At 35.1% G+C, this 14,275-nt stretch overlaps 1 protein-coding gene across 2 annotated transcripts in view; it reads right to left on the minus strand.

Annotated features, from left to right (window-relative positions):
* The window catches only part of wrn (WRN RecQ like helicase), a 79,123-nt gene that overhangs the window by 12,926 nt on the left and 51,922 nt on the right, over positions 1-14,275 (minus strand). For both annotated transcript variants that reach the window (XM_056466745.1, XM_056466744.1), the window contains exons 33-36: positions 13,901-14,051; positions 10,735-10,871; positions 6,793-6,912; positions 3,034-3,174 (exon numbers count right to left, since the gene is read on the minus strand). In XM_056466745.1, the coding sequence (XP_056322720.1) occupies positions 3,034-3,174; positions 6,793-6,912; positions 10,735-10,871; positions 13,901-14,051 (549 nt within the window). The remainder of the gene's footprint in view (positions 1-3,033; positions 3,175-6,792; positions 6,913-10,734; positions 10,872-13,900; positions 14,052-14,275) is intronic.

Here is a 14,275-nt window from a genome sequence, read left to right on the forward strand (position 1 = left end):
ATGAGACAAATGTATAAAATCTTCAGGATAAACAGGACTTCACTCTGTCGTACCTCTTGGACTCTCCTGAAGATCAGACAAGAACTGAAGTGACACGGGTCACAACCTTATGACCTTAATGGCTTTGAGCTTACAAGGGGAGGTGTCGGGTAATAGCGCGTGTCAAAGGTCAAGCAGAGGTTAAAGACAGTTGGCTCACGCTAAAGCAGCACACAGCGCTCATCACTTCAGGGGAGGCTGTCTGATGTTCAATGACTCTAGCAGACAGGATTACACCTAAACCAAGGGTCGGGATTCAGATTACAGCCTAAAAATGTCTATGTTAACAACATGCGACTAAGTGTCACATTCATCAAAAACAGCATCCAAGTGAGAATGATGCTTATTCTATGAAAAAACATGGAACTGTATTAAATAAAATAAAATAAAACTGAATTTGTTCGGTAAGTGTTTCCATCGTAGTTTATGCTCATCTTTTCTTATCGAATAAAAAAATTATCCTACTCAGTTATGCGCATGTTTTTTTATGCGCATTTTCAAAACTTATGCTCATCTTGGGGTTTCCATCAACGATTTTTTTTATGTGCATATCCACAATGCGCAAAAAAAATAAGTTAATGGAAACATAGCCAATGAAGTGTATTTGTTATTGCTTAAGATGAAGAATGCTCAAATAAAGAATGAAAAAGAAGCTTGTTTAAAGTATACCGGGGCCTTTATCTAAAATAATATTTTTCACTTAAGTCCTGATCCCTCTTCTTGGTTATTTTGTAAATGAATGGCTGACAATACTTGGGTGCTGATTACAGTAGTGCATTTTCATTTTAAAACAGCATTTTAGAATGAACATGCTCCTTATGCAGACATTTTATTGCATTTCAGAAAAATGATCTGTCCACATTATATGCCCTAAAATGTATGTTAGATGACCATTCATGCTCACTAGACATGCTCACATTAGCCCCTTTCAGCTATATATTTTTCGATAGTCTACAGAGCAAACCATCATTATACAATAACTTACCCACTTACCTTAACCTGCCTAGTTAGCCTAATTAATATAGTTAGGCCTTTAAATGTAACTTTGGCTGAATTTACACTGCAGATCTTGATGGTCAATTCCGATTTTATGACTGTATCTGATTTTTTGAAGACCTGCTTACATCATCTTTTAAAAGTGACTCGTATCCGATCGTCTGCATTTACAAGGCAAAGGCGCAATGACCAGACCAAAAAAAAAAAAAAAAGAGCGGGCGCTGACTCAGAAATTAAAGAGTGCTCTTTTCTCTATTCCTGTATGTAATCTGTTCACAGCTTTTGACTCTGCTGAAATCTGTTCTGAAAAGAAAGTTTTGGACGTGACGTCATTCGCTATGGTTTTAAATGACGCGACTCACATTGTCAGGTGAAAATCCGATCTACCTGCTTACACTGCAGGCACGAGGGTACAGATCCGATTCATATCGGATAAATTTCCACATATGAACAAGGCCTGAATCTAATTTGAGAAAATCGGAATCCATGTGATTTGTTCCTGCTTACACGTACATGGGCCATATCCGATCTGTGCCATGGGAGAAGAAAAAAAAATCAGAATTGAGTCACTTGAACAGTGCAGTGTAAATGTGGCCTTTAAGCTGTCTAAAAGTGTCTTGAAAAATATCAGGTAAAATATTATTTACTGTCATCATGGCAAAGATAAAATAAATCAGTTATTAGAAATGAGTTATTAAAACTGTTATGTTTAGAAATGTGCTGAAAAAATATTTTCTCCGTTAAACAGAAATTGGGGAAAAAAATAAACAGGGGGGCTAATAATTTAGGGGGTTTAATAATTCTGACTTTAACTGTATACATGTATGTCTATTGGTTAGTAAGCCAGTCACACTAGGAGGACAGTCATGCATTTGCCTTTGGACGGTGCATAAATATGTTTATATATTTATATCAAATTGTAATTTGTAATTGCAATGTCTGCAATATAAAAAAATGTATAATATAAAAGGTTCTTTGGCTTAACAAGGCTTTATTTAATGGATCAAAAAATGCAATAAAATATCCAAGCTGATTTTACTAATATTACTTGAAAGAATTTGCCAAAAAAAATGTAAATTAACTTACGATTTACCAGGGTATATGCAGGAATCCTGAATTCAATACCTTTTTAAGACTTTTTAAAGACCTCAGAATATTTTAAGACCTCATTGTCACTTCAAGTTTTAATCAGTATCAAACCTCTAACAGTTGTTAATAAACAGTTGTAGTTAAATAAATCAATGGAGCACAACCATGCAACAGAACTCAGATAAGCTCGGAAGAAACAAAGCTTAAAAAAAAAAAAAAAATTACGTGGTTGTTTTCAGCGTCAGGATTTAGCCACTCTTTAAACTCGTCTTTCTCCAACCAAGAGTACACAAACTTACATTTTCCCATTTTGCCGACTGTTTCGCTCTATGGTTTCGCTACATGTGGAGAGCGTTACATCACCTTTCCGCGTTTGTCGCAAATTACAGGACATCACCCAGATGGAGGAGCTTGGCCGGACGTGCCCCTGCCCGAACCAATCGCATTGATCGAGCACGCCAATGTTAATATTAGGAGGAAAAAATATATATTCATGCTTTTTTGGAGTCACTTGGACACTTTCAAACACTTTGGACAACGCTTGAACAAAATTTAAGATTACATAAAAACGCAATTAAGATTTTTGAATACTTTTAAGGGCTTTAATTTTCTCATAATTGAGTTATCAACTTTTATTACTTTTTAAAATCACGCGGACACCCTGTTTACTTACACTCAAGTGGTTCTAAACTTTTATGAATTTCTCTCTTCTGTAGAAAACAATACAAATAACAATTCAAACCAGCTTTCTTCAAAATATCTTCCTTTGGGTTCAACAGAAAATCAGGAACAAACAGGTTTGTAACAAGTGGAGTAAATGATGCCTTCATAAATCATTTTAGCAAGACGGTTGGTTCAAGAAACATTTCTTAAGATTAATCAGCTCTGCTCAACCGGAACATGTCCTACCTTCACAGGAGAATCGCTGAAGAGATCTTGTGTATCCCTATCCAGGTTATCCTGGTTCCAGGAAGCCAGCTCCATTCCACTGCTTTGAGGAACTGGCTCATGTGACTTCAGAGGTTCATTACTTCCCAAGCAGGGTTCTTCCTGTACACATTATTAGAGATTCTTACTCATCATTCACAGCTGCAAGTACATACATTCAACTTATTTTTATGTTAAAAAGTGCAATACTAATCAATTTTTAAATCTTAGGCCCAATCCCAATTCTATTTTTGTACCCCGACCCCTTTCCCTTCCCCTTGGCCCTTACAACCGAGGGTTAAGGGGAAGGGCTTCAAAATTTACCCCTAAGAATTGGGACACCTGCACACGTCATCATATGTCATGCTTCATATGAGATCAGACGATCGCGACTGCTGTAGTTATTTCAGTTGTGTTATTTTTTGGTATTTATCTTCAAGAAATCACTGAAGGCATATATTATGTTATCATAATGATATAATGTGGCAATAAGATCGTAAATATACTGTGTATTTACACAGTGGCCATATTCATCTATGTAAACACACAAAAAAACAACAATAACATTATAGCAGACACTGTAAAAAGCTCATTCTCAGCCACTAGACATTACTGACAGGGTATTCAAGTGTCATCAAGTGTCAGAATGTTGAAGTGTCGAGTTATTATTAGGGATTATAGATCACGAAATTTAGCGTTTTTTTTTTTTTTTTTTAAGAAGCATGACGGTAAAACATGAACGCGGTTATGAATATATTAAAACGTGTTTGTTTGTGATAAAAATTCGTATTATTGACAAAAAAAATACAAATTTGTAGATGGGTTTAGCAATGCTGCCGCTGTGGCTGGTGAATTCTGGGAAATTTTCTTACCCCTTGGTTTCGAGTGTGGTCCTGAAAAATCTTCGTTCGAAGGGCTATTCACCCCTTCCCCTTAGCCATTCACCTTCAAGCTAAAGAGAATTGGGACACCCCTTCCCCTTGGCATGCACGTGCAAAACGAGCGGTAGGTGTAAGGGGAAGGGCTAAGGGGTAGAATTGGGATTGGGTCTTAATATAAAGTTAATATAATATAAAGCTAAATGAATAATTACAGACTTATTTAATAACCACTTATTAAAAAATTTAGAATATTGTGATTGAAGCTGATAAATTGACGTTTATCAGAAGCAAAATCTTGATTGACGATTTACAAAACAAACATTTTTTTATTAACTTTCACAGAATAATTGATCACCTAAAGCAGTGGTTCTCAAACTTTTTTACCAAGTACCACCTAATAAAAAAATCGTCTCTCTAGTACCACCATAATAACCAGTATTGAAGTACAGTAGCATGAGCAATTTAAAAACGTGGCAGATTAAATCTTCTTAAGAATATTCATTATTGTCAGGTACTTTAAACACTATAAATAATTTGAACATTAACAATGTACTGTGTTTACAGGTAAAAAATTAAGTTGTGCTTTTAAAAGTTCATTAAAAATGGCACCGTTCTTAAAAAGTAAAAAGAAAACTGCTGTACATTTTAATGTAAAGTATTAACAGTCTATTCATCAAAACCCGGAAATGTTCTTTAGACCCCATAAATATAGTCTATATGTCATCATATTTATATATAAACACTTTTTGATCAATTTTTAAATATACAAATAAGTCATATATACTTGCAAAATATATCTTGTATTTTAAATATATGAATTAGATTTATATATTTAAATTAGAAATAAGATCTGCTTACTGCGCGTTAGAGTAGGCTTTGTGTGTCAGAAAAGCAAGGGATTAAACCATACCTGTCAACATTGGGATATGGGATACGGGATATGCCCCCAACAATCGTTACAAATATGGAGAGGAAATTAGCTTCAAATGATAGAATACATAACAAACATTAGAAAATTTAAATTAAAATAAAAGGTTTAGCCTATTATAATCAATTTACTGATCACATCGGTGTTATCGTACGCATCAAAAGGTTAAACGTGCTCAAATTTTTACTTTAATTAATCAGTGATTTCTCCGTGTACCACTAGAGGGAAGCTGTACCACAGTTTGAGAACCACTGACCTAAAGAATAACAATGTGCGCTAGCAAAATAAACAATGTACATTTTGATTTCAAGCATTTGACTTTAACCGTAAACTCAAATGCTCATGAAGAAGAATATAATGTCACAAGGTTAGTAATGTCACAAGGTTAATGTAAAAAGCTTACCATGAACACTCTTGTAACATTTTTCATAACTTTTTAATGATTATTTTAGGTGTTTGTAAGGAACTTGATGCAGAGAATGACTGTTTGTAAAGCATACACAGGGCTCATACACATTTTTACTACAAAAATTCCATGACTTTTTATGATTTTTTTCAAGACTTTTAAGTCAATTTTCATGACCTAATGTTTCATACAATGACTGCATATGCGTGGTAAAAAAAACAATGCATGTTCAAATGTATTACTGCATATCATAAAACACGCAGAAATCTATTTATTTTCAATTTATATTTACAGTTGAAGTCAGAATTATTTGCCAATTATTTGCCCCCTGCCCCTTTGAAAATATTTAAAAAATTGTAAAAAAAAAAAATTTAAAAATCAAAGGAGGGATAATAATTCTGACTTAAACTGTATATCTACGTAAAATTGACTTAGATAATGCTTCTACCGCACTAACAATGTGAGAGTATGTGATTGGCCAAGCACAGAATAGAAGTCAAGACAACTAACCCAATGTTTCCGCTACATTAATTCTTCTATGGCGGGGCGCCACACTAAAATTCATCCCACCACGGCTACATTTCAGCTTCTCAATCAAAATATTCATTCGTCGTTTTTTTTTTTTTTAAATAGCGGATTATAATCGCACCAAAACGTATTAAAAGGTAAGTGAATTATAACAGCGTGAACTTTTCTGTAACTGTAGTAGTGCTGTGCGTTATTTAACCCTTTGAGGTGACATGCTGACAGACTGACTGACAGGTGCGTGAGGCCAGCAAACACGACGTATAGCTTTCAGTTAGGTTGAACACAGTTTCCATAATTATACTTTATTTATAAATAAAGGTCTTTGGTTCTGCATACAACAAACAATGACTTTATCTTGCTGGAGTTATAGCTGTTTCACGTTACTTTAGGACAAATTAATGGCATTCTGTAGGTCTATAGGAGATTTTCAAAAAATATTCCTAGCAAATCTAATAAATGTTGGAGACATACTACATAAACGCGCTAAATTGCACTTCAGCAGCATTTTTTTGAGAGTGCACAAAAAAATCTGCCCTTGAGCAGCGTATATTTGAGGGTGTGCAAAAAGTTTTGTGCACGAACAGAGGAAATCGGCGCACAAGTAAAGAGATTCGCATGCTCGTATTACATTCGATCTCGACTTGTAATACTGCACTCATGAAATTTGTCATTGAAATAATGTCATGGGTAGTTGGTAGATCTGTGTAAAAGGCCTGCCACCACAGCTGGAAAGAATCCTAGAGGAAACACTCTAACCTATATTCAAGAATACAGATATTTGTTTTAAATAACTTTTCCAAAACTATTTCTGTTTTTCCAAAACTTTTCCAGGACTGGAAAATGCCATGTCAAAATTCCATGCCTTTTCCAGGTTTTTCATGACCGTATGAACCCTGCATACAGCACTATCTGCTGTTAAAAACTATGCTCAGAATAGATTTAAAAGAAAAATGTGATGCATTTTGAAAATCCGTCTGAGAAAGAAAGGTGTCAGTCACCTGTGGCATGGGAATATTGATGAAGAGATCATCTTCACTTCTGTCTATGGCGTCTGGCTCCTGCTGTGGCTCTTCACACACACGTTTATCTGCTGGTCTGTTTGCAGTAGTTGATTTGTCCTACAATGACATGCATCTGTTGTCACACAAACTGTACCAATTGTGCAAAAAGATATACAAAATATTTTCTATGAGACATGGCCATTAAGGGCTAAAGAACAACAAATCTAATTGCGGGTTCTCTAGTTTATACTGTATACTTCATCCCCAGAAGCTGACAGACACAAAGCGGATGATCCCACATCTGGAGATGGAGCATGCTGATGGCTAAGAAAAATAAAGTAGGTCTGTCGTAATCAGTCTGAGAGACACAGCAGATGTTATGTCAAATCGCTTACTTCCTAAAGTCACAACATAACTAAGGGACTCCAAGAGCTCAACACAGTTAAGAATACACAATGGTCAATGTCCTTAAACATAAGGGCTGTGTATTATGACAATCGTATGAGTGAAATAATAAGTCTATCGTTTCATATTATGCTTTATACCTTATTTCTGGTTCTCAAATTTAATTGGCTGCAAGCCATGTGATATTCTACCAATATCAGATCTGTTCCAGTCTCTTCAGCCGTGTGTATCACTCAGCCCACAGCAAAAGGAGCAAGAGCAGATGAACTTAATATACTTACTATAATTAACTCACTATAACTTGAAAAATCTATAGTAACAATTTTTTTAGGCAAGAATGTAGTTTTTTAGACTGCAATAATGCAATTTATTTAAAAAAATAGTGCCTATTCGAAAATATGTTTAAATGAATTCAGAGATGAGACAGCCCAATCAGCTTTTTACTGCCTACTAAAAGTATTCCTCTGATGGATGTATGATAGATGTATAAATAGTGGTTTATTGTGAACTATTGTATCACTTTATTGCTGCAGTACACAACCAAGCACATGTGGTCAGAACACCAACAAGTCCTAGGTAGTAAAGTATTACGCGTTTCTCCCAAAGAAAATGGTGCCAGTTGGCCACGGCCACTTGTAGCTTCATTTGCGCTCTTCAGAAACCTATGGGTGACACCATGGATACTACGTCCATATCTTTTACAGTCTATAGGTAAAACATACAGTTGAAGTCAGAATTATTAGACCCCCTATTTATTTTTTCCCTCAATTTCTGTTTAACGGAGAGAAGTTTTTCAACACATTTTTAAACAAGTTTTAATAACTCATTTCTAATACCTGATTTATTTTATCTTTGCCATGATGACAATACATAATATTTTACAAGATATTTTTCGAGACACTTCTATACAGCTTAAAGTGACATGTAAAGGCTTAACCAGATTAATTAGGTTAACTACTTGGTTTTGTAGACTATCGAAAAAATATATACCTTAAAGGGGCTAATAATTTTGCCCTTAAAATGGTGTTTAAAAATTTTAAAACTGCTTTTATTCTAGCTGAAATAAAACAAATAAGACTTTCTCTAGAAGAAAAAATATTATCAGACATACTATGAAAATTTCCTTGCTCTGTTAAACATCATTTGGGAAATATTTAAAGGGGTGGTCCACTACGATATCATATTTTAAACTTTAGTTGATGTGTAATTTAGCTGTGTGAACATAAACAGCATCTCTGAATGTAAAATGCTTAAAGTTCAATGCAAAGGGAGACCTTGGTTTTTACAGAGTTAGCTTAGCAAAGCCTACAATGAACGAATTTTGGGGACTACAAAAAAATACTTCCGGGCCTGTGAGATCACAAATGTACTTTTACCACGCGCACACACACTGCGCAACTAAGGGGCGTGGCCAGAGGCGCTGTAATGTTACAGCAGAGTTCTGTATTTGGGCTTCCAAATGACACGACACAAAGACAGAAGTGCTTACAGTTCAATATTAATTTTGTTCTAGAGAATTATAAATTACATAGCAAGCATGATTTGACAAAACACAGCTTCCAGAATCTCTTCCAGCAAGTTAAGTGCTGGATTCGGTTAAAATCTCCTCAAAGAAGGAGCAGCTCCAACAAGCAGAAGCTGTGAACTCTGAGCCACGACCTGTAAGTGTTTTTATTTGTTAAAATTGATTACGACATGCACAGTGTCTAGCCTTAACGGTATGTTGTAGCAAAGATGTAAACAACGGGAAATGCTGTTTAGCACAGCTAACGATTTAGCTACAAATTTATATTCATCAGTCAAACCGCTGTAAACACACACACACACACACACACACACACATCACCAGCACGAGCAGCGTCTCTCTATGTGTGTGTGACTGTGCAGTGTTTCTCTATAGGCTGCTTTCTGTGCGTTTTACATGTCAGATAATGAACTTGCAAAAAATATGAGAACGATTCATATTACTTACACATGCATATTCTGAATATATGTGAAAGACGTCGTAATAATAACTTAACTTAATCCAAGCATCAGAGAAAAATAAAAATAAACATCGGTCCTGCGCACATGCGCTTCTCGTGTTACACGCGCCGTCTACGGACAGTTCATACACACGCACACACACATACACACAATGGCAAACTCTCTTAAAGGAGCCGCACCACATTTTCACTTGTTATAGACACTTGTCAGATTTTATTTTAGAGAGCGGGCATGAGGTTGACTGACTGTTTACACAAAACACGCATGCTTGTACAGGCGTGACAAGAAGCCGATCCGCGAATCGCAGCACATTATGACAAATGACCAATCAGAGCCTCTTGAGGGCGAGCCTTTCAGAGAAACTAGGAAATATGACAGTCGTTTTCATGTTAGCCGAGTAGCTGTATATAATCAAAGTAAGATTTATGAAAAAAATAACGCGATTTCGTTCAAGTGAAACATGAGCACACATTGCTTTGCATTTTATTAACACAACCAAGCCTTAAAATTACATTCTGGACCACCCCTTTAAAAAAGTAAAAAAAATTAAAAGGGGGGCTAATAATTCTGACTTCAATTGTATATAAATGCAAAAGTGTTAAAATACAAATTATAAATATTTCACTTAGTCAAATTGAGCTGCATAGCTAAAATGACAAAATAGTTTTAGACAAACAAAGTGTTTTTGGTGCGGAACCAAAACACCAATGGCTGGTATTGAATATATTGCCTCTATTATTTTGTATTTAAGACCTTGAATTTGTCCAGTAAATGTTTTACCCATTTATTCCTAGCATTAAACTGTACTTTTTTTTAATTCATTCAAAAGAGGCCAAAGCTAAATGCAGGTTTAAAAAGGGTTTAAAACACGTCAAGCTTGTCTATTTTTCACCACTTTCATAGATTATCAAAATGAGTCAGATTGTTTTGATAATTTAAAATCTTTTGTGTTCATATGCATTCAACCAGCCACAAAGGACCACAACCATTGAGAATGCAAATTAATTATACCAGGAAGAAATGGTAATGCATCTCAGCTGACAACTTGTGATGTGATCACAAAAAAAAAAAAAAATCAAGAGGAAACTGGGCAAATAAGAGATTCAAAAAAGTCTTGTCCTTACATTAGTCTTTTAATTAAGAGCAGCTAGTTTTTTGTTGTTGTTATTAAACCAGTAATTTCAGGATCTAACGATGTTTTCTTTTATTATTCTATACTAAAGATTCTTGCTGCTTATTTGAAGTACTTATTTAAAATGAACAAAAACAAGACAATTCTTGAGATTTTTGTTTGGGACAACTTAATTGTTTTATGTTCAAAAACAATTAAGTTAACTTAATCGATTTGTGTCAGGACAACATGAAGGAATTGAGTGAAACCTTCATTTTTTTTTTACAGTGTACTAAAAACAAACAGGTCCAAAAGTGTTTTTCAAATGACAGCGCTGTGCTGGCCTCTGCTGGTACTTTAACACTTCAGCCAAAATATGCCAATGATGAAAAAATAATATATAATAACTGTACTTAAGACTGATAATCGAGGCTTACCAGTGGCTCAATCCAGCTGATGTCATGATGTTTTGTGGATGAAGCTTCTTTCTGGAGTTCATAAATCGCCATTCTCAAGAGATAATTATTAATATCTTCAGGGACACGAGAACGAACTGCTTTAAAATCACACAAATCTATAAAAAACAAAAAAACAAAACAGAAATAATATAAACGAATGAATACAGATTGAGCATCATATGACTGTTAATAAAGAGTTATAAATTGGTTTTAAATTAACCAAATCCTCACGCACTAGATGAACAATAAGGTAAAATACATTTTTTTTGTTCATCTAGAGCAGGGGTGTCCAAACTCGGTCCTGGGGGGCTGGTGTCTTGCAGATATTAGCTCCAACTTACCTGCAAGCATGCTTCTAGATAGCCTTGTAAGAGCTTGATTAGCTAGCCCAGGTGTGTCTGATTGGGGTTGAAACTAAACTTTGCAGTACACCAGCCCTCCAGGACCGAGTTTGGGCACCCCTGATATAGAGGCTGAGGATGTGTTCAATTTACTTAAAACTCATCATTTATTTTCAATGCAATTTTCTTTAACAAAAACAAAAGTGTCTAGAAGTGTTTTGAAAAATATCTAGTCAAATATTATTTACTGTCATCATGGCAAAGATAAAATAAATCAGTTATTTGAGGTGAGTTATTAAAACTATTATGTTGAGAAATGTGTTGAAGTAATCTCTCCGTTAAACTGAAATTGAGGGAAAAAAAAATAACCAGGGGCAAATAATTCTGACTTCAACTGTGTGTGTGTGTGTATATATATATATATATATATATATATATATATATATATATATATATATATATATATATATATATATATATATATATATATATATATACACATACACACATAATTAAACTTCACAGCCACAAATATAAAAACATAACTTGTAATAACATTTAAAAAAGCAATAAAACTGGCCGGGGCGGGGATTAGATACTTTAAGAATCGGATTAAAATTAAGAATTGGATACTTGTTATACAAATTTAGAACTTTGCCACTGGAGAGCACATTCAATAATAATCCAAACATTTGTTTAGAGATGGACCGCAAGATGTGCTAAAATGTGTGGCAACAAGTGATGAAGAAGGACGACAAAGCTAAGTGTAATTATTGTAATAAACTAATGAGTTATAAAGCAGGGTGTTACAACCAAAATGACAAAGCGTCTGCGGTTGGTTCACATACTTCACAAATATCAGATTTAAAAAAACGGCGTGTTAGGTTCATTGTGTATCCCGGGGGTGCAACCAACAAGAATTGTGCATTTTAGTTAAACTTTTTGAGCGTGATGACCAGTTCGATGTTAGTTTTTATTTAAATATCTTGAGCTGAAACTAAACAGCGCATTTTCTTCGCCTCCCCATTCATAAACAGCGGGATGCGCTGCTGAAGTGCAGGAGAGATGGCTTTACACTCAGTCATTCATAATCTTAGATTTTGTATTGGAGTCGAAAGAATATATATATATAAAGTAGAATGTTGTTTTAACAGTTCCGATATGTTTAATCTTTTTCTTTTGCAAAATTCCTCTGTCAGATTTTTTTTTATTTGCTTTCTTCTTTTAAAAACAAAAGCCATGCAGTGCCCGTCAATTGGTGTTTTTCCATTAGATACAGCTTTGTTAATGTTTTATTTTATGTGTATAGTCTTTAATGTGCTTTTAATAATTTTGTTCTGTTCAAAGCAGCATGCACAGATGCGAGTTTATCCTAAAAAACGTGGCATGAGAGCGATGCATGTGTTGGATAATTATTTTTTGGGGGGTGTAATCAATTCCTGATCCTTTGCATAATGTTTTTAATCAAATAATTTAATTACTTTCGATGTGCTAAAATATTTGTTAAACAAATTTTATTTTTTAAAAAGCATATATACATATTAAAACTGTAAAACAGAATAAAGTGCATGGTCCAATCGGAAATAAAGAAAATTAGTTTAATGCATAAAATAGGCTAGTTTGATCTGAAACTTTTAATTACAATTTTTTTTCTTGTAAATAATAAAAGTTGCATCAGATTGATTGCATCGAACCTGAATACCCGCGTGAACAGGGCCACAATTTCTTTTTTTTTTTTACATTAAAACAAGCTTACGGTCATGCCACATCTCGTCTGAACTCAAAAGTAAAGCAGGGTTGGGCCTGGTTAGTACTTGGATGGGAGACCGCCTGGGAATACTAGGTGCTGTAAGCTTATTGAATTCCTTCAGGGCGACGCAGTGGCGCAGTAGGTAGTGCTGTCACCTCACAGCAAGAAGGTCACTGGTTCGAGCCTCAGCTGGATCAGTTGGCGTTTCTGTGTGGAGTTTGCATGTTCTCCTCCGGCTGCTCCGGTTTACCCCAAAGTCCAAAGACATCTGGTACAGGTGAATTGGGTAGGCTAAATTGTCGGTAGTGTATGAGTGTGAATGAGTGTGTGTGGATGCCGCAACCAGAGATGGGTTGCGGCTGGAAGGGCATCCGCTGCGTAAAAACATACTGGATAAGTTGGCGGTTCATTCCGCTGTGGCGACCCCAGATTAATAAAGGGACTGAGGTGAAAAGAAAATTAATGAATGAACATTGGAACAATTGGATACAGTGTCTTCTGTCAACATGTCTGGTAAACGCGTTGGAAAAAAAAAACTGCTGAATCTCCGCAAATATTTGGTTAATTTAAAAAACAAATGTTGTCTGGTTTAATGATGTTAGTAACGCATAGAAAAATGCAAAGCAGAATCCTCCTGAGCTCATTAACTTACTGACAACAGCCACTTTGTGATGGCTTTTAAGGTGGTTAATGAAGTAATTTTGTGTTACCTTGGGAAGTTTGGACTTAACAGGAGAAAAGGCTACCTGATCAACATCACATTCCTCGAAAAAATAAAAAACACTTGCAATCTAGACAGTCACCTGATGCTTGTGATGCAGTACAATCCGTAAACTTTACCCGTTAAAAAAACGGCTTGGTCATTATACTGTAAAAAAAAATTGTGACAATATTAATTTATTGATCATGGGCCACAAATATTGTTATTATATTGTAATTGTGCAGCCCTAGTAGTGAAGTAATAAAAGTTCCCCAAAATGAAAATACTCTGATAAATATAAATACTTGAATGTGCAAGTGGTGCAATGGTTTGCTTTGTGGTGAAGTGTTTAACCTGAGCTGGCTGTGTTTTTTCTGATGGTGCTCATGATGGATGTTGAGAGACCTGCTCTGTCTGTGTCCACAACGTAGCCCATTTTCTGAGCTTGCAGAAGATGAGACTCCACCACCGCTATGGGCAGAGCGCGAGCATCTGATACCTGCCTCTGCAAAACACAATACAGACACCATATGAAACTACTGCTGCTTCACACTCAAAAAAGCAATACATTAGTTTCTTTCTTTGAGGGGGGCTGTTGAAAAAGTTCTAATTAAAAAAAAAGAAGAAAAAGAAAAAAAATCTGTCTAAATCAAGTGATTTTGATTTCTATAGCACTTTATAGACCATTTTGAGGGATGTAAACAAAACCAATGTTCCCAATATATTTCC

This window comes from Danio aesculapii, chromosome 10 (assembly GCF_903798145.1).
Source record: "Danio aesculapii chromosome 10, fDanAes4.1, whole genome shotgun sequence".
NCBI classification, from domain to species: domain Eukaryota; kingdom Metazoa; phylum Chordata; class Actinopteri; order Cypriniformes; family Danionidae; genus Danio; species Danio aesculapii.